We start from the raw sequence: 21,199 nt of genomic DNA, 5'->3' as shown, positions 1-21,199 counted from the left end.
GGGCATGTTTTAAAAAATTAGGTATGCAAGACTTATTGCCGTATGTGAGTCGTAGAAGGAATAGTGTATTGAATAAAAAAATATATTTGTGTGCCTTAGAATTGAATGAATTAGATGTTTTTGAAAATTCGAATTGGGATGTTGGTTAATAATGTGAGTTAATGACCGTACATTTGAACCGATGTGTATATCCGCGGGTTCAATCCATATGCGGGTGCTAAAACCCATGGTTTAGGGTCAGTGTGGGTTTAAATATCCGTAAAACAAAGAAATTTCTCCATAAGTGCAATAATATGCAGGTGCAATTGTCGTGGGTTCAAATGTAATGGAACCATAACAACATGATGCTGTAACACGTCTCATTTCATGAGGATTCTTATGCAGAATTAAAATTATCTCTATACGTTTCAGTACCAAAATTTCAGAATTATATATTCAATTTTTTATACGTGTCGGGTTTAGATTGTGGAAAACGTAAATTTCTTCACGCGAAAAAAGGGATCATCGAAAACGGGGTTATAACCACAGTGGTATGTCGATGCACATTGATAAATAACATATAAAAGTTAAGGCGTAATATTTGAGCTCAATGACAGCGAGTGAAAAACAGAATGTAAGATCTAGTCATCTAAAGCTTCATATAACAGTGGAACAAATAAAGAACACGTAATACAATAGGAAATAACTATATTAAAGTCGTATGGAAAATTCAAAAATATTGAACAGCTACATTAAAGTTACTTGATCACAAATACTAACTCATACAAACCCAAATAACGCGGACCCTGGACCCTGTAACTCCAGGCCGTGGCTACTACAATTTAACAGAGTCAGATGTAATGCAAAAAAATCTATAATTATTGTTAAGCATGGCAACTTCCCATTATTTTCTAACAGTGAGTCGATTACAGTCGGCACAAATGGATATTATCACTTATGGACATTCTCGGCCACGTACATTCACATCCGCGGGCATTCACACTCACGTTCATTTTCAACCACAAAACCGACCCAGATTAAGTTTAATTCCCGTCAGCTTTGACCGTGAGTACGGTAAGTTTTGAAACACAGCGTTTTTCTCAAAGCTCACAGTTCGCATTAGTGAAGAGGGCTTTCTACAAAAAAATCCGACTAGATAATCAAGAGCACGTGCTTGGGGCACCTAGGAAAAGTGCACCAAAAATATCTATAGACGTATTTTAGTGTTTAGCTTCAGTGTTTAATCCAATGGTAATGTAATTGGTCAGACGCTTCAGACCTCAATATTGGCCCGGTTGAAATAAATTTTTGCTTATTTTTCTATTTCAAATATCGCCTTAAACCTCAATATAAATATATGTAGGCATGAGAACTTTTTTCAAAAAATATCATGTAGATCAGGGTGGGCCAAGGTTGCGGGGTTGTCAGACCGCAAAACTTTTGAGGGTGTCTCGCGGGCCACAGTCGGGGAGAAGAACCCAAATATGATCAAAACATCGCGAGTTTACTCGCTTTAAATATATTCAGAAATGAGTGTTTAACGTTCTAATCAGTTGAAGGAAGATATATAAAGCTTCCAGTTATTTTTAAATTGCTTCCCGTGGTATTTTAGGTATCTTTTTCGTGTATGGTTTTGTAATGTCGCTTCAAATTATATTCTTTCGTGACAGATATTACTTAAAAACACACCAGACACGTTGTGAGTTAGGAAATACGTTTCCTCACAGTTTACCTCGGTCATCTTTATTTACACTCATTGTATGATGAATCGTTATATCTGACTAACTTTATTACTCGTAGCGTGAGCGGGCCTGGTGCTATTGTCAAAGACAACTAAGTCCGTCTAAGTTGGGACTCTCGGACCCAGCTAAAAAAAATCTGGATCACGTGGCGCTAAGTCAGCTCTGGAGGTCGTCACTGCAGTCACGTGGCCAACGCTTGAAAATAGAGGAGTGTTTTTACTAAAATAAAGGCACAAAAAGTCTCTCCAAATGAGGAGTCAGGCTACTTAACGAGAGCTTAAAGTACGAAGTTTAGATAAAAAGCGTGACCCATCTCATTGGCTTGGTCCTAACTGGACAAGACAATCCATTCTTCTTATACCAATCAAAGGACGCCATTCTCATATTGGCACCGTCTTGACGTTAATATTTTCACATTGAAATTCAGTGATTTGAACAAATATGAATTCCGACATCGGTGTTAGAAAAGGGCTATTCTCAAGCGAAATTTTATTATTATTATTATATATTGGGGGCCAAAATCTTAGGATGCTCAGGTCCTTCAAAGGGCATGGTCCGGCCCTAAAGATTAGCCTTCTATCGCTGCCTTTACCCGCTTTCAAGAACTGAAAATTTGTAATCATTAGTCCAATAGTTGCCGAGAATAGATTTGTTCACAATAACAACAATAAACTCAACGAGAATATTGGTCGGATACCGAAGACTTATCGATCGAAGGTTAGGGGATCCCCCAAAACAGCGCTCTTACTCCATAGTGACACCGTGTGTCCTATGACTATTTAATTGATAACTCGCTAATTATACGACATAATTCATCGAAAATCAATAGGCTTCAATTAATAGGCTTCTGATCCGAGCTATGATGAATGCACATGCAAAATTTTAATCTAACAGACAGACAGACAGATAAACAAGAGAGCTACGCCCAAATATATGGACACGTCTGTTCGCAGTACAGTACGGTTTACCGTTTCGTCGATCGGCGTAAGGGAAAATCGTAGCAAAGTACCCTAAGGACTTCGTTGCGAACCATCGACGTTCGATGGCACGTGATCAAAAAGAAGAGGAGTGTCGGCTACGCGTATGCAGAACGTTCGGTGACGTCATAGCAAACAAAAACAAATCTCACAGAGCTAACAGAAATATTTGAAATAAATAAAAGTAATAGCCTTCTGGAGAAAAATTCCATCTTTAACCAGCAAAAATTTCGAAGCAATCGGTCCAGTAATGAAAGAGAAAAGCGTTTTTTTAGATTTTCAACTAGATGTCCAAAAAGTTTCAAAGAACAACAACAAGACCAACATAATATTGAAACGATCGTTATGTCCACTACGTGTCCAACAAGCAAACAGACAAATACCTATCAACATACTTACCGATCTTAAGATCGATAAGTAACAATAGAAATTCAGCAAAACGATACATAGGTATACTTCGTGTCCAGTAAGACGAAATAGAACTTTGTTCCTGAAGAACATAAAAGGGTCCCATTGGAAGATGTTGTTGCAAATTTACTAGATTCACCAGAAATTTGACATACCCCACCGATTTTGGAAGACGCGCGACGAAATTCCATTCTATTAGCACTTCGTGGTTACGGGCGGAGTGCGGAGTGAAGAGTGTAAAAAGAAACGTCCATCGAATTTTTACGATCACGTGCTCGGTATGAACGTAACTCTTTAAGAAGAGAAATCATTCTCTCGTGACGCTCAGACAGTTGTTTTCGTTCGTTTTGCATTAAGGGCGGGGACTTTCCACAATTCTACAAACGTATTTCAGTGTTCAGCTTGAGTGTTTAATGTATTCATTCTCAGTTGGTAAGACGCTTCAGACCTCAATATTGGCCCGGTTGAAATAAATTTTTGCTTATTTTTCTTTCTCAAATATCGTCTTAAACCTCACTATAAATATATGTAGGCGTGAGAACTATTTCAAAAAATGGTGTTTGATCGGTTATAAATACTAAACCTCACTCATTTTTTTAATTTCAGATAGCATGGAACACTTGTTTAATTATGATTATTTTTATACATGAAGGACTAAAATCTTAGGATGCTCAGGTCCTTTAACGGGCGTGATCCGGCCCTGGTAAAGAGGAGTCTGTATATTTATACCAATCTTCTTTATGACACACAATATATTGCTGTGGTGCCTTTGCGTTTTTTCGTTGTTGAAAAACGACCGCAACAAAGGTTGAATAGGGATAGACATATGTATGCGCACCAAGAAGGCGCACAACCTGAACTCAGGTTATGTACCAGGTTAGGGTTCAGGTTATGCGACATCTTGGTGCGCATACTTCAGGAGTACCCATAATTTCTTGTAGTGACAGAAAGATTTGTAGACTATGATAAATGTTATACAGTACTTATAATTTGCAACCGATCTTGAGTTGCACAGGACTATGAGAAAACTGGAAAATACAACAGAAGTAATAAATAGCCTTCTATCGCTGCCTTCACCCGCTTTTAAGAACTGAAAATTTGTAATCATCAGTCCATTAGTTGCGGAGAATAGATTTGTTCAAAATAACAACAACAAACTCAACGAGAACACAAACAATAGCAATTCAACAAAACGATACATTGGTATACTTCGTGTCCAGTGAGGCGAAACAGAACTTCGTTCCTGAAGAACATAAAAATGTCCCATTGGAAGATATTGTTGTAAATTTACTAGATTCACCAGAAATTTGACATACTCCATCAATTGAAGACCTATAACTGGGCATATTGAATTTTTATAACCATTATGCTAAAGCGGCCTTCTGACTGAGAAAGACGCTTAATGTAATTTAGGTATAAAATGTATCGATATTTCGCAAGACGCGCGACGAAATTTAATTCTATTGGTACTTCGTGGTTCCGGTCAGAGTGTGGAGTGAAGAGTGTAAAAAGAAACGTCCATCGAATTATTACGAACACGTGCTCGGTATGAACGTAACTCTTTAAGAAGAGAAATCATTCTCTCGTGACGCTCAGACAGTTGTTTTCGTTCGTTCTGGCGTTCGCTTTTTTCGCACAGCAAAGAGTTTGTCGACGTTGTTGATTGCCGACTGAAATTCAGAGAAGCTCTTGTTTTGATCTGGCGGCGCGTCGTGTTAGTACTGGGGATATGTTATTTCAATATTCGACCTTTGAATGCGACAACTTTATTTTGTTTCCCTTTTGAAGTTTTAGTTTCAGCTTATGAGAAATTGTTCGGCATTGTTAAAACATCCACTTATAACCTTCAGGGTAAACGATAGCTATTTCAGTATTTACTTTTGCTTCGAAGAGTCGATCGCGGACATGTCTTGGAAAACTTTTCACGTTTGTGCAATATCCTGCGTTGCTTTGGGGTGTATTATGCTTATTGTGGCAATTTCCTCAGCGTCATGGATGGTCGTAAGTACTTTATTATTATTAGACGTTTCTTTTCAATTACTTCTCTGCACCCCTAACCCTGTAACCGCTAAATGTGAAAATTTTTGAAGGCCTGCATGAAATATGATAACATTTTCAAAGCGATGAAAGGCTTTTCGAGTGAACCTATGACCGAGGAACAAAAAGATCAATTTGACTTGGGAGTGCAGATGCTAAAAGGAACGGACTTTTGTGTGCATCATGGTTTGTTAAAACTGACAATGGCAGCTGGAAATATTATGAACGTGAACATGGGGATTGACAGTGAGTTTTAAGAATCATTGGCTATTAAGTTCAACAATATTGTTTTGCCAAATTTGGGAATTTCGAAGAGCATGCGGAACTGAGGACGCTAAAACTTTATTTTAATAAGATGCGTTTGTATTTTCATTGCGCGTAAATAATATTCAGTAAGTGGTAATCATTTAGCTTTAGGCAAGTGTTGCCTATTTGCTTAAATTGAAATAATCTCGTAAATATTTAGTCTTGGTAAAAAATATTCTGATTTTTTTAGTTACCAGCATGCCAAGAAGCACCATGTTCGGAGCTTTTATTTTGGTGGTAGCACTTGTTCTCGGAGTGATTGGTGGAATTATCCTGATCGTTGCTATCGGCGGGGAGCAAGGTTCTTACGATGGCAAGAGTAAAGTAGCTCAACGTACTCGATCAGGGCTGATAGTTCTCACGGTTGCAGGTAATATAAGCACATGCAAGCATTTTATTCATTTACCAAAATTAAAAGAAATAGCCTTCAGCACCTCGCGCATATTCATATAAATGCTTTTCTAGAGATCTATTCTAGCTGATGTTCTGGGGGTTTCAATAAAATACCCAAACCCAGGGTAATATGGACTTTGTATTGCAGGGATTTGCACAGTCATTGGTATGGCCGCATACACAGGGGGAACCGCTCAAGCTGTTCACAATCCTCTGCTGTTCATGGCAAGCATGGGCCAGAGCTTGAGTTCTGTATTCCAACAACAACTACCAATGGGAAGAGGGAAAAGAGATATCAGTCTTGATGGTTTGGGCCTTGATGAAGACATGAAGCAAATGATGAGTACGATGTTCGAGGGAATGGATCCCATGTATGGATACGCATTCTATCTGGGATGGGTTTCGGCGGTTTTCCTCGTGATATCCGCGATCTTCACTGGAGTTGCAAAGCAGTCTCTACTTAGACAGCCTTATGCCGGGGCAAGCTCTGTGAAACTCTAAATGGATAATTTTTTCACATCAATGTTTATCCTTTTTTGAGTTTTGCCTTATTTTTTTTTTTACTTCTTCCCCCAATTTTTTTAATGTTTGAGACAAGGCTTACAAACTTGAAATACGTTGAGAGGTTGGAAGGATGGGCGAACCTGGCACAATTTTGATTGCCGCGACTAAAGATGTTATGTTGAATGCTCAGTTTCTAATGTAAGTTTCGAATCTTACTGAGTGACAGATATTATTATATTAATCTGTCGCCGATTTTCGTTCTGATGTGATAGTTCATTTTTCCATTGTAGTATTTTTCATTCTGTGTGAAGAACGTTTCTGTTATGAAAATATTAAATCTGAACTGAAAAATATTATACTGGATTGTTTCTTTGTGAACTCATCTCCCGTCCATCAGTGTGTGCGCTACTCTAAATGTAGTTTCCTCTCGTGGTGTATGTTCAGAAGCAAGCTGAAAACGTTTATGGAATCAGCGGCGCGTGCATGTCACGCTTGCTTGTAAATAGGCATCTGTGACCATCCAGTCGATCAGTAATCAGTAATTTATTTTAATTTCGCGTTTGGAATATGTTACTTTTGTTAAGTGGCATTTGCGTTTGCTCCATTGTGCAGTCAGTTTATTGGTCTGCTCCTTCACACCTGAGCATATGGGACCAACATTCGTACTTCACGATTGGTGGCGTCATTTGCGGTAGCTGCAGTATGATGCAATTAATATGTGCATGGTGGAATGACGCACCTAAAGAGTCACTGTGATATGGTTATGCAGATTACTTCCTCATTACGATTGACATCTTTTTGCATTTGCAAAATGAAATATATCTGAATAAATTCAATCAAAAAATATAATAAGAAACTGACGAAAAATCTACATAATCTCGAGACATTTCAGCAAACTTTCAAAAGATCTCATATATGTTTATGTAGCCTGTGTACATTCTCTCGATCGCTAGAGTTAATAAAGCAATGACTTTAAAGAATGTAGGTTAAAGAAATTAAATATATGGCTAAGGTTACGCGCATTGTTTTGCGGATTAGCAGACTTCGACAACCTCCCTCAGGTCGTCGCTGTCAAATGAATTAGCCTTCTGTGACGTATAGTATATATATTGTTTTAAAAATTTCTAGCATACTATTACTTGTTGCATTTATGTGATATTAATAAGCACTTTGGCACGTATGAATAAGTGTAATGTATGCACATATTCATAGAACAACTACATGTCGTTAGAGGTTTTTTAATACTGTAGCAAATATGGATTTGACTGTTGATTACAAAATTCGGTGTTCTCGAAGTATGTGCACCAAGATGGCGCACAACCTAAACATAGTATGTGTACCAGGTTGTGCGCCATCTTGGTGCACATACTTCTCCTGTTCAACCAAACACATCCGATGATAGTGAGCGAATATGACTACAAAGGACAACAAAATAGCTATAAATATGAGTTGGATAGCATAATTCAAGCCAGTTACGCAACTTTACTTCACAAAACCAATGTCTTATGACTCAGGAAAAGAGATCAATCGCAGTTATTTGTAGGTGTTGCAATGTTTTTTACCGAATATGTGGGTGATAAATGATGCCGAAAATATTATGACAAGGGTCGCGTTATGGATAGTCATAAAAATTACTTCCTCAACAGATCTGACACCACATCTACTTCACATATAAATTTCAGGGTAAACGATAGCTATTTCAGTATCTACTTTGCTTCGAAGCAAACATGGCTTGGAAGAAATTTCACGTTTCTGCAATATCCTGCGTTGCTTTGGGTTGTATTATGCTCATTGTGGCAATTTCCTCAGCGTCGTGGATGGTCGTAAGTTTTTATTAATATTAATAGTTCGGTAGATTGTGTAGACGTTTCAGTCACTTTTCTGCACCCTTAACCATGTGACTACTAAATGTAAAATATTTTGAAGGCCTGCATGAAATATGATAACATTCTCAAAGCGACAAAATACGCGTCCAGCGGATTTATGACCGAGGAACAAAAACGTCAATTTGACTCCGGAACGCAGATGGTAAAAGGGACGAACCTTTGTGTACATCATGGTTTGTTGAAACTGACAATGGTAGCTGGAAATCTGATGAACGTGAACCTGGGGATTAACAGTGAGTTTGAGAATTATTGGCCAATAAATTCAACAATATACTTTTGCCAAATTTGGGAATTCCGAGGTGCATGCAAAACTGAGGACGCTATAACATTATTTTAATAAGATGTGTAAATAGTATTCAGTAAGTGGCATTTATTTAGCTTTAAGCGGAACCCACTATTTTGAGTATTCACAACACAAGTTTTGCCTAGTTGCGTAAATTTGAAATACTCGTAATAATAATGTAATATTTAGTTTAAGTAAAAATTCTGATCCTTTTTAGTTACCAGCATGTCAAGAAGCATCGTGTTCGGAGCTGTAAATTTGGTGGGAGCACTTGTTTTCGGAGTGATTGGTGGAATTATCCTGATAGTTGCAATCAGCAGGGAGCAAGGTTCTTACGATAGCAAGAATAAAGTGGCTAAACTTACTCGATTGGGGCTTTTATGTCTCATGATGACAGGTAATATATACATAAAAGCGTGTATTCATTTACCAATGTTAATCGCAAAGCCTTCAGCACCTCGCGCATTTTAAAATATATTCTTTTACAGTAGTCTATTCTAGCTGATGTTGTGGCGGTTTCAATAAAATACCTACACCTAAGATAATATGGTCTTTTTTATTGTAGCGCTGTCCACAATCATTGGTATGGCCGCGTACACAGGGGGAACCGCTCAAACTGTTCACAATCCTCTGCTGTTCATGGCAAACATGGGTAAGAGTTTGAGTTCTGTATTCCAACAACAACTACCAGGGGGAAGAGGGAAAAGAGATATCAGCCTTGATGGTTTGGGCCTCGATGAAGGCCTGAAGAAAATGATGAGTACGATATTCGACGGAATGGATCCAATGTATGGATACGCATTCTATCTGGGGTGGCTTTCAGCGGTTTTCTTCATCATATCCGCGATATTCACTGGAGTTGCAAAACAGGCTCTACTTAGACAGCCTTATGTCGGGTCAAGCTCCATGGAACTCTAAGTGAATAATATTTTCACACCAATATTAATTCTTTTTTAAATTTTGCCTTATTCGTTTTTTGCTTCTTCCAATTTTATTTTAGTTTTGAGACAAGCTTACAAACTTGAAATATGCTGAACGGTTGGAAATATCGGGCGATCCTTGCACAATTTTGATTCACTTACGAACTAAATTTTGTATTTGTTCCAAGATTTGCCGCGGCTAGGGAGGTTATGTTGAATGCTCAAAGTTCCGATGTAAGTTTCAAATTTTACTGAGTAACAGATATTATTTCAATCTGTTGCCGATTTTTGTTATGACGTAAAGGTTCATTTTTTCATTCTAATATTTTTTATTCTGTATGAAGAATGTATAAGTTGTGAAAATATTGAATCTGAACTGAAAAATATTTTACTGGATTGTTTCCTTGTTAACTCATCTCCCGGCCATTAGTGTGTGGGCCGCTCTAAATGTAGTTTCTATCGTTGTGTATGTTCGGAAACATAAACTGAAACTGTTTATGGAATCAGCGGCGCTTGTAAATTGGTATCTGTAACCATCAAATAAATTTTGCTTATGGAATATGTTACTTTTGTTAAGTGGCATTTGCGTTTGCCTCATAGTGCACTCAGTCATCTCCTTCACGCCTGAGAATATGCGACAAACATTCGTCGCGATTGGTGGCGTCATATATATATATATGGCTGATGTTACGCGTAATGTTTTGCGCGTTAGAATACTTTAACAAATTCCTTCAAGTCGTCGCTGCCAAATGAATTAATCTTCTGTGACGTATAAATAATATATTGTTTTAAAATGTCTCGTATAGATGTATACGACTACGTGCTGCAATTATTTATGTGATATTAGTAATATTAAGCACTTACGAATATAAGTGAAATGCATGCACACATCCATGGAACAATTAGAGATTTTTTAATATTTACCAAATATGAATTTAAGTGTTGATTACGAAATTCTCATATTCAATCAAACAAACACTGCGTGATAGTAACTGGATATGACTACAAGAGACAATGAAAATATCTATAAATATCAAGTGAATAGGGGATAGCAGAATACAATCCAGTTCTGAAACTTCGAATAATCAGGTATTGAATTTTAATAGATATTCACAAAAGCAATGTTTTATGAGGAATGAAATCAATCGCAAATATTTGCTGTTCATACTACAATATCAAGCTCTATTACACGTCTCAAAAATCAGTGTTTTTTTCTAGCGGAATATGTGGGTGGAAAAATATGCCGAAAATGTTATGATAAAGGTCGCATGATGGATAGTCATAAAAAGTATTTCCTCAACAGACCTGACGCCGCATCTATTGCCGTTGTCACGCTCAAAATGTTATTCGAACAGTTTTATCATAAACGTGAATAATTAGTGGTATTTTCCACAGGTGTAACGTGGTGGTGTGTTCAGGTAACATTTTCTTGGATGTCATGGTATTTGCTTATCACAGATAATTACAAGTTGGTATGGTCACTTTCCCATTAATCAAACACTACTAAAATGAATTTAAGAGTTCACAACACTTACATAGTTTTACCATGGTCAGCGTAACCTTCCGTGGACTTACCTAACAAAACATATCATTAATCGAACATATCAAAAAACTTCGTAACTCGAGAAAGACAAAATTTGTAATAAAACGATGAACCTGATTGCTTAGTTTGAACCATTCTATTACGAGCATTCGATATTGCAGAAATTATTGCGCCATTATCCACTCACTACAACAAAAGACGGAGTGAAACATTATTCTCACTTAGTATGATTTGGAAATTCCCTCTATTGTTCGTGCGAACGTTTCTTCAAGAGAACAATTTTTCCGGAACGATACAATGAATAATTCAAATTAAATGTACAAAAGCGCAATGTTGTCAAATTACCTTTTTCCATTAAACTTGTGACGTAGATTTAATGATTGGTGCATAATGCATAATGCCAGAGTGGGCTCAAACTCCGGCTTTGTACGAAGATAAAAATTAAATGTGGGTAGCGGGTTAATTTGAGCACGCGTTTTCACTATTCTCTTTTGGTAGATAATTTATTTATTACTTTAATATGGCGCAATGACGCGCTGTGAGATAACGAGAAATTCTCACGGCCGACTTGGCACATCCTTATCGGAAAGTACCATTCTCGAGAGTGTTTTAAGATTATTTACCGCATTCCTCAGTTCGGTTGTAAGGACTACGTCACTCGTTCGTTTTCTAAGCAAACAATGTGGAATATTTGTTTTGCGTTATGTACGACTGCGGAGTTGTACCCAAGTAAGATAACCCAATAAAGAGTCCACACCGGAAATTAATATTCATAATTTATTTGCCCCAGCCGTGGTATTTGGTGTCCATTAAAAAGTTTAAGATTATTCTGGAGCATGAAATTTATAAATTGGTTTAAACACACCTTTTTGTGATTAATAGTGCATTTTGGTTCGTACCGTAAAAATGCATTTTATTGATACAATCAATGCTGAATAGTGAACTTCAAATCACACTACGAAATTGTCAATACACAGAATTATTTATAAAACTAAGCGTGTTATAAAAGTGAAAACAATGTTCATCAAATAGCTGACAGTCATTCGCCATTTTTGGTAAAGCAGCTGAAACTATTGTACAGGGATCAAGGAGTAAATGTGTGATACAACACGCCAGTTGATTTGCCATGAAAATGAGTAGGAGTATGCAATCGAATATGTGAATTGACGGCCGTATCGTGTTACAAGAGTATTCTGGGAGGCACAATGGGACTGCGCATTATCACTGTTCGGCCTACACATATCAATTTGTATGACTTCCTGTGTTTCAATTTATCTGGGAAATTTGTCAGTAAATCGTCAGTGTTATAAACAAATGACCAAAGAGGCAAGAATTCTGTTGCGTTGGCGTGATTGGCCACGATTACTCGAGTCTACTCTGAATTCTTGGCATTTTATGTAGATCATGTGTGACTCTGGCATCGTGTTCAACATCAAATCAAATATTTTGCCTCGCGACCGTGCGTGATATCTGGGTCAATATTCCATTTAATACATTTAACCGACCAAGAGTACATGGTAGTAGTAATTCACAATCATTTCCTTCACTCGTGGATGTGTAATTTCCAAAATTTCGAATCATTTCCAGTTAAAGCAATGGCCTTATACAATTCATTGCATTTAAAATTTAATTGGAATAGGTCAAGTTTATGTAAATAGGATTAAATATTTTTGTAAGTATTTCAAAAGGATTTTTTTACTGGCTACCGCAAAAACAAATGCCTCGGGCACCAGCCTACATACGCATACTAGTCTTAACCAAACAGCAGAGGTATTCTCAAATATATAGACACGAAGACCAAAACGAAATGGACTCAGACATTTGATATTTTCGGCACCTACACTTGTGGTATCAAAACTAGAATCTTTTGTCGAATACTGGAATAGATTAGACCATAACAGTGCTTGCTATAATGATTGTCATTAACAAATACATAACTTGAAACTTTTATCGAATACTCGAACAAGTTAGCACACAGCACTTGCTATAATGATTGACATTGCCAATATACTAGAATTTGGTCAATTTGATGGTGCTATTATCAAATAGGTCTACACATATAATGCTTGATACTGCGCTTTTAGAAAAAAAATATGTGTTCAAAGTTGGGCAATTTGATGGTACTGGTATATGAAATGAATTTCACTTCACTATTAGAAATTTGATATGCTCAGCACTTACGGTAACAAAACTTGCGAACCCATTGTAACTCACTGGTACCGTCACCTGTACCAAGTCCTGTGACACTGATGACTCATGCGCCCTTTTCCTACGTGAGATAAAATGCTGAATGATTCGACTCACAACATTAGTATTGATTAAAATAAAGTACTATACTTTTTACATTAACTTACTGTTATCGTACCAGATTTTGAATGAAACATCAGATCTTTTTTTAAAATGGTAAAAGCCGTTTGTCAGATCAGTTTTGTGAAAATGAATTTATGATACTACTATTGGTATTCGAACTGGCCTGAATTCTGGTAACGTTTCCAGTGAAATCCCATGCGCAACGTATTGTATCATAATTTCCGCGAATAAATATTCATTTACTTGAAATATGATCCCAAACACGGGGTAAAATTACAATATGTTACTGTAAACCAAAACGTGCTTTTCAGATAGAGTAGGAGATTGTTTCCGGATTATTTAATAGGGCGAGCACCAAATTCGTACTTTAATGAGAAAACGGTGCAAATAAAAAAGCGTAACACCTAAGTGAACATCAAAACACCAGATATTTCAGTCACTTAAATCATTTTCTTTTATAAGCCTTCTAGGCAGTTCCATATTCCGTTAAATTTTGATGAATGGGACCGCACATAACTCCGATACCGTGTATTTTTGTATACCTGTTATGAACTCGAGCGCTGACTGTTGAAAATACGCACTATTACTTTGAAGTTCTTTATACGCATGTGCAGACAAAACCATTTCTATTTTTGTGATGTTTGGCCTTCGGGGATTCCGAGTCCAGCGATCGTTCAGCAAAACAGATCGAATCCCTGGAGATTTGATAATTAATAACTTTAAAATCATTGCATGATCCAAGTGTAACTGCACTCTCTTTGCAATATCAAGGCGGTTATATTGCTGTATAGGAATTATTAATGTTTTATTATTTTAAATTTACGTTTATTCGTGTATCGTATATATTAAAATTTATACCATTGATGTCATATTGTTGTGTTACGGGTACAAAACTAGGAAACTTATGTTGGTATGTGACTTGCTGCATTACTTTATCATATACACACTGTTGTAGATACATATGATATACATGTCTATAGTAGTTGGAAGTTGTTCAGAGATAAATATGAACAAATTTAAAAGATCATATACTATTGCCGTATCATTTACATCGGTAGCATGTTTACTAATGATTTTTGCCATGTCTTCAACGGATTGGATAAATGTAAGTTAATAAATCTTCTATGTTTGCACGTAACGAAGCATGTTAGAAAGGTTGTGTATACATGAAATGATACGTCGACATATACATTAGCGTAAAAGAGTTTACAAAATAATTTCAATTACAGACGCCCAGTGGCTTTTCCCCACATTTAAAAACTCTGCTAAGTAGTATTTATATATTTTTGTAACCTAATCAGGGCATCTATCATCCTAATATTATTATTTTTATATGTAATTTTTATATAGTGGTGTCTTTTATTTCATTCAAAATTTCTAATAATTGCTGCAACATATGGTAATATATAATGCTGCGTGTATATGAAAACATGTCATAGTCCGTGCGCACATTAATGAGGAAGTCATTTTAATGCAATGGTACTTTAGACCGTACTGGTAATAAATGCAGAGGTTTTTATTGAGGAAGTCATTTTAATGGAATGGTATTTTAGACCGTACTGGAAATAAATACAGAGGTTTTTATTAAAGAAATCATGTCTGTTTCACTCATCCATTTAATTACAGTCCGTTACTTACAACAAGACCATCCATTTTCGTTTTTTCAGGGATGCATTGCATTTGACCCCATTCATGAACAACTCAATTCCTTGCAAGTTTCCAATGAGGATTTGAAAGAACGTTTTAACAACATAGTTTCGAAGCTCAGAGGAAGCAAAATATGCTTGCATTGTGGGCTTTTCCAGTTATCTGTAAAATTCGGAGACTTAACGAGTATATCATTGGAAGTTAATAGTGAGTTATCTATGGATCAAATTTTATTGAAGGCGACTACGTTATTTATTTGATTAATTTTTGCCGAGGCTTACGGAAACCGATATTTCACCCAAAACTTTCTGTTTTATTTCACTTCGCGTTAACACTTTTTTGATTTTTAATGTTAGCATTCCATCATCGATTTCCGATAAGTCCGCCACCTCTTCTACAGACAGTGAGGCCACACGGGCATTGACGTGAATTGCTACGTTATCGGATTTGATTTGTGATTTTCGACTTGAGTATTCGAATGATCAGATAACAAGTATATATATGAGTAGATAGCATAATAGGCTATCTTAGTCATTTGACTTTCGTGTCTATAAATTCAAGCATGTTTCTTTTGTTAATATTATTATTTCCTGATATTTCATTTTCGCATAGATTGAAATCAAGCGATTCTCTCACAAACTTCAGTGTCGCTACTGGTACTGGGTAATACTTGTTATATAATGGTATTTATTATAATATTTATTTGTTATGTTTCTTGATAATGAGCGAACTTAATTTACTTTGATTCAGTGTCATCAGGCTCTGTTATTTTCTGTGCCATTTTTCTGATGATTTCCATTGTGAGCTGCTTGACATTTATGATCCCAATTATTTTAACAATTTGTCGAGAAACAAAAACACGGAAGCAAATGCTCAGAACTCAAAGACACATAAAAATTGCCTTGATTTTGCTGGTCAACGCGAGTAAGTAAATTACATTTGACTGTTTTCATATGTTTGGAAATGTGAAAATTTCATGAACTTAAAATCAGGATGAATAACTGAAATAGCGCAGTCTGTGATTACGCTGGATACTACTTCTTCTGTAAATACCGGTACAGTATTCTAATATTTACTGAATTTTTAAGAATGCAAGCGGAGTTTGCGTTAATAAAGTATTAATTGACTTTTTAGCATGGACGGCAACGATGGGAATGGTTTCTTACGCCGCGGGATCCTCACATATCATCCATAGTCCACAAAAATTTATAAAAGTAATAAGTCAAGGAGCAATGCAATCTGTGGAAAAAAGGATACGTCACGGAGTGGTTACGGGAGATTTATCGGGGTATGTCGGTCTATCAGGATTCAACACTTCCAATATACATCAGTCCATAAATGAAATGATAATTGGTTTGGATCCGATGTTTGGACGTGACTTCATTATTGGATGTATCGTTCCCCCAATACTTATAATAATGTGTTTCATAGTAGCTTTTGTTAGACACATGCTTTTAAAACAATGATTTATTTATTTTACTTATATGAGACGGAATGAAGTCGACAATGCAGTAGCATCTGGTCTTTAATAAGAGATTGATGAGACTATTATAGGCTATTTGGGACAAACTCGAGTTAAGTTTAAAATGCAACCTAACTATCTTTCTATTTGCCAACTTTTACATAATACCAGGCTTGTCCATGGGAAACGTGGGACAAGAAATAACGGAGGATTTTTTAGGAAATGATGATAAAACACTCGTAATGAATTTCGTGTCCATATATTTGGGTATAGCTCTCTTGTTAGTTATAAAGAGCAAAATATATTCAGCATTAACAATATACTTGTGGAAGGGGCTGATGATCGCATGTATAATAGTTATGAATCCAAAGTTAACAAAGTCAGTAAATATTGTTGCTTTGCATGTCTCTTCGTATATGTAGTCCTGTTTAGTAGACGCTAAACCTAAATATAACAATTTTTATCGAATTGTATTCCAATGGGAATCCCATGGGATGGGATTGGACAGGCATAAATTGCTATGGGATGAGATGAGACAGAAAAAGATGTCCCATGGACAAGCCTAATACAGTATACATATACGTGTACATTAAAAAATATTTCTTGCACAACTGACTACTTCATTATGTATATTAATTCAAACTGTTGTTGCAGTGCTAGAATATGGCGGTGATGTATCCTGCCCTTCGTCTCAAAATTAGGATCATCGATGGCGCTCTAGCCTAGAGGTCTCAAAATTTAAGTACGTCGATCGGGATGAACCCAGCGCTATACAGAAAGTCACAATCTACCAACTCTTTTATATTATCCCGTATACCGCATTGTGCACTAGTATGCTCTATAGCAGGGGTGGCCAACAAGTCGATCGCGATCGACCGGTCGATCGCCACGTTTCGATGAGTCGATCGCGTCTGATGTTGAGTGAATTTAATAACATACCCCAAAAAATTGCCTTGAACCGGTTTAATACAGCGCCTGTTGTATGTTTTAAACAGGAAGAATATAGTACTGTACATGCGCAAAATACGATATACACATGCAGTAATTTGGTATGGACAAGCCCGATAGAGCATATCATTACCGACATTACGTAATAAATGCAAGTTTCACTGCTGCCAAAGTTTAGAAATGAATCTGCAGAATATCGTGTGTCTTGACTGGCAAACGATCCTACAATAATTTCTGCACTATGCGAAAGTTATTGTCTCATTCCAAGAGTATGTGTGATAAATTTTATTCGCAACGGTAGCAGTGGCATCAGAATGCCCAATTTTTTTCGAATTCTAAGCAAGCAAAAAAGTGGATTTGAAGAAAATTGTAAATTAGATACTGAAGTTTGAGCAGGTTTGTGATAATAATACATGGATATTTTTCAAGGTTTTTGGAGGAATTGAAAACTCTTACGACTAAAAATTAGACAGGCCCTATATCTGAATTGTATGATTTGAATAAATCTAAAATAAATAATGAAACATTTACTCCGGGTACAATTATATATTCAAATTAACAAATTGAATGGAATATATAAAATGCAAATTTTTGAGGCAGTTTCATTGAGAATGCGCCCGCAGAACCAAGCTTATTATTACCGAGCAGCGGTGGAATTTTTGTATGCGTGTGTGCGGTTATCTTGGTATACAGTATTCATTCATTTTTGTTTATGACCTTATTACCGATTAGTCGATCGCGAGGTGTTTTGTTGAAGATTTCAGTCGATCGCGAACGAAAGCAAGTTGGCCACCCCTGCTCTATAGCACAGTGTTCTTCAAACTTTTTTCATCACGGCCCACTTGGCACGGCCAAAAAGTAAAATTTATTAATACAGATAATATTTAAAAAAAATAAATTAACATGCATAATCCCTTTAATATGACCGATGTGGCTATTTTCGCACAAAAGATAGAATCTCTGATCTATTTCGGCGAAGGTGGGTCTCAGTACTGGTTTCAAATTTGATCGATATTTTGTTAACATTACATCAGTGTCAAAGAAGATTTTTAACACCTATTGGGCACCTTCGCGACCCATCTTGGGATCGGGAGACCAAGTTTGAAGGGCTCTGCAGTCTAGTTTATTCAACGATTGCTTTGTCGTATTGTCTTTTGTCAGTCATTCTAGTACCAAATTAAAAAAAAACTGAATATTTATATGAGGATAAATTCAATACAATACAAGTCTGTGAAAATCATAATACAGACAGATATATAGTATACAATCCGGTCAGAACGGAACCTAACTCAAGACTATTGTCGATATTCTTGTCTCTCGAAATGCGCCTGCAGCAAATATGTGGGATGTCCAGGAATATTGTAAACTCGCGGACCGTCTCTGACCTCTCAGTTCACCTCTCAGCGCAAACGTTAATGAATATACGTTAAAATCCTTATTCAATTGTATTCATAAATTCACACGATACACAGTATACAATCTTAGAACTTCTATATAGACGACCTTTCCATTGAAAGATTTGTCAAGAATATTGGAAATGGAAACGCAATCTTGTGATTCTCGTTATATATATAAACAGAAGCTATAATTATCTTATATGGGTAATTATGTACGTCGTACGGATGGGAACTTAAGTTTAATTATTCTAATTTGTGTTAAAATATCCCGAGTAAATGAATTTTGATTTGATAATAAAATGACGCAACATGTTCCTAAAAGCTAAAGTTATATAATTTGATTCCTACAAAAGTATTTGTTAGAAATTTGGGAAAACATAACTTGTTCATATTTTAACTGAAATTGGGGTAAATCGGTGGGGTTTATGCTAAATTAACGCCATCGCCTCTTACCATTTATTTGCTCCCTGTTGGGAATCACTGCTTTAGCCTATGGAACAGCGAGAACCGAGGTCATTGACTCTCCGGGCATTGGCAACAAATGCATTAAATAATAGAAAACGACGAATTTAATTTGAAGCTTTACTAAATACAACCCGTTGTTCTCTATTATTTCGTAATTCGTATGACGAGATCGATTTTCGAAAAAAGGGTTACTGTCTGAAAATTTTACTCAGGTCCGTCGTCGATTATCGCTGCGCAATGTATACCGATATCAAATGACCCTACTGGAGTGTGTAGCTGCAGAAACTCGCAACGCGAATATCTTTGTCTGTTTTATCAATGTGTGCGTGGTTTTATCCATGGATTAGAATTCAGTGATTCCCAAAGTGGGCGATAGGGGGTCGATTTCGCAAAACTTGCTCGGCGTCTGGCGCATCGTGCACTTGATTACTGCACTCTGTGTGCGTTGAATCCCGTGGGCGATAATCACACGCGAAAGGATTGCTGGTCTACTTCCCGACGTAAGGTAGTTCACGCAGACCAGGGATCGGCAACCTACGGCCGCGAGCTAGATCCGGTCCGCGACGCTTTATTGAATTATAGCGACAAAACGGCGTTTTTGACGATGATTTAATTTTAAAATCTACGCTCGAGGAGTAGATTATATTCACTACGTAACCTAATTTATCGTGAGACACGTTTAGACTAAATTCATTCATCCACAATCACAGTAGCAACCAACATCCTTTGAAACTGTGACAATAGCGAGCACGCCAGGATTACATCCTGTTACTGTGTCAATGGCGAGCACGGCGACGGTTTTGGCGGAAATCATTGACAACAAATTCGAAGGTCAGAAAATGAAGCGAATCTCAGCATGGAGGAATTGTGTGCCGGAAACGTCAACTTCTGGAACTGTTTTCAACCGGACCATGACTTGTGTCTTCATTTGGCGGTGGAGGTGAATGCACGGTATAGTCTACCCTGGCCAGTAGCAGATCATGGACCATTAATGATGTCAAAAACAAATTTCTTTGAAGTTAAGACTTTCGGGTTGAATACCTTGTGTAATGCGTTTTTATTTATTTTGCACTGATTGACTGCGGGGATGAGAAGCCGGGTGGTAATGGCTGACAAGAATATTTCATACATTGTTTTGAGCATGCACGTACAAGTGAGCTCGATAAGCCGGTCGAAAATGCCCAGTAGTGAAAAGACTGTGTGTTCCAAGTTGCAGCAGAGTTTGGGAAATGAAATTGCACCCCCTTGCTGTAGAAAAATGTGTTTGGCACATGAGTGAGCTTTTGAGTAATGATGGTAGCTTGATTTGCATGCGATGGTTGAGGCTGGCTGGACTTTTGTGACCGGTTTTCGAAAGTGGGACTGAGTATATTGACTTCAGGAGTGGAGCCCTGAAGTGTTAGAATCCCATTGTGTGTGGTCAGTATGAGCAAGTAACCATTGCATATTGGAGCGGGAGCCCTGCGAGGGAGTAAATCCGAGAGGGAACATTTTCCCCAATTGCTGAGATGAAAGACATGTGGCCACAGAAAGAAAACAATCTGGGCTATATTCTTCTGGCTACATTTGAAAGCGACTTAAACTCGAGAGATTGCGACTCTGATTAAATTTTTTGCGTTATAGTGTGTGTTCCCTTTCATTTGTGCCAACTTTGATTTTCTTTCACTTATGCTGCCATGTTATATTGTGTGTATATATATTTTTCATGTTTATAGACTGTTAGGTTGACCCTTATTAATGCTGTTTTGTCGGATTTGGACACTGACCACTCACCACGTGCGAGGCAAAAACTGTGTCTTTCGTTCTCTTTCTCCGGCCGCTGGGCTGACGGTCGGTCATGTTTTCAGTTATGTTTTGTTTGGCTGTTATATGCTTGTAATATATTGAAGTTACCGTACAATAAACAACCGATCCGGAACCCCTGAGTCTTCTGATTCATTCACAACCACAGTAGCAAAATCTTTCGAAACTGTGACACACGTTGATGACAAC

The 21,199-nt window shown here is 37.0% G+C and overlaps 3 protein-coding genes across 4 annotated transcripts; all 3 read left to right on the top strand.

The window, feature by feature from the left end:
* Positions 1-4,954: 4,954 nt before the first annotated feature.
* On the top strand, positions 4,955-6,702 carry LOC120341055 (uncharacterized). The gene is made up of 4 exons (XM_039409485.2): positions 4,955-5,107; positions 5,197-5,389; positions 5,640-5,819; positions 5,991-6,702. Exons 1-4 carry the CDS (start codon positions 5,012-5,014, stop codon positions 6,341-6,343), a joined length of 822 nt encoding a protein of 273 aa, XP_039265419.2. The 5' UTR covers positions 4,955-5,011; the 3' UTR covers positions 6,344-6,702.
* Positions 6,703-7,775: 1,073 nt separating this feature from the next.
* Positions 7,776-9,821, top strand: LOC120341223 (uncharacterized). Its single transcript, XM_078120282.1, has 4 exons — positions 7,776-8,169; positions 8,273-8,465; positions 8,733-8,912; positions 9,081-9,821. Exons 1-4 carry the CDS (start codon positions 8,074-8,076, stop codon positions 9,431-9,433), a joined length of 822 nt encoding a protein of 273 aa, XP_077976408.1. The 5' UTR covers positions 7,776-8,073; the 3' UTR covers positions 9,434-9,821.
* A 3,572-nt stretch (positions 9,822-13,393) lies between these two features.
* LOC120341057 (uncharacterized) lies at positions 13,394-16,986 on the top strand. Of its 2 annotated transcripts, XR_013480341.1 has the most exons (5): positions 13,394-14,393; positions 14,956-15,142; positions 15,548-15,598; positions 15,686-15,859; positions 16,070-16,986. XR_013480341.1 is itself a non-coding variant. In XM_039409487.2 (4 exons), the coding sequence occupies exons 1-4, from the start codon at positions 14,250-14,252 to the stop codon at positions 16,399-16,401; spliced, it is 837 nt and encodes a 278-aa protein (XP_039265421.2). In that variant the 5' UTR covers positions 13,398-14,249; the 3' UTR covers positions 16,402-16,986. The 2 variants fall into 2 exon arrangements, 1 of the variants encoding a protein (XP_039265421.2); XM_039409487.2 differs by lacking the exon at positions 15,548-15,598 and having other exon boundaries at positions 13,398-14,393.
* Positions 16,987-21,199: the final 4,213 nt, after the last annotated feature.

This window comes from Styela clava, chromosome 14 (assembly GCF_964204865.1).
Source record: "Styela clava chromosome 14, kaStyClav1.hap1.2, whole genome shotgun sequence".
Taxonomy (NCBI): domain Eukaryota; kingdom Metazoa; phylum Chordata; class Ascidiacea; order Stolidobranchia; family Styelidae; genus Styela; species Styela clava.
The sequence above is the reverse complement of the archived record's forward strand: the minus strand, read 5'-3'. Positions and strand labels throughout refer to the sequence as shown.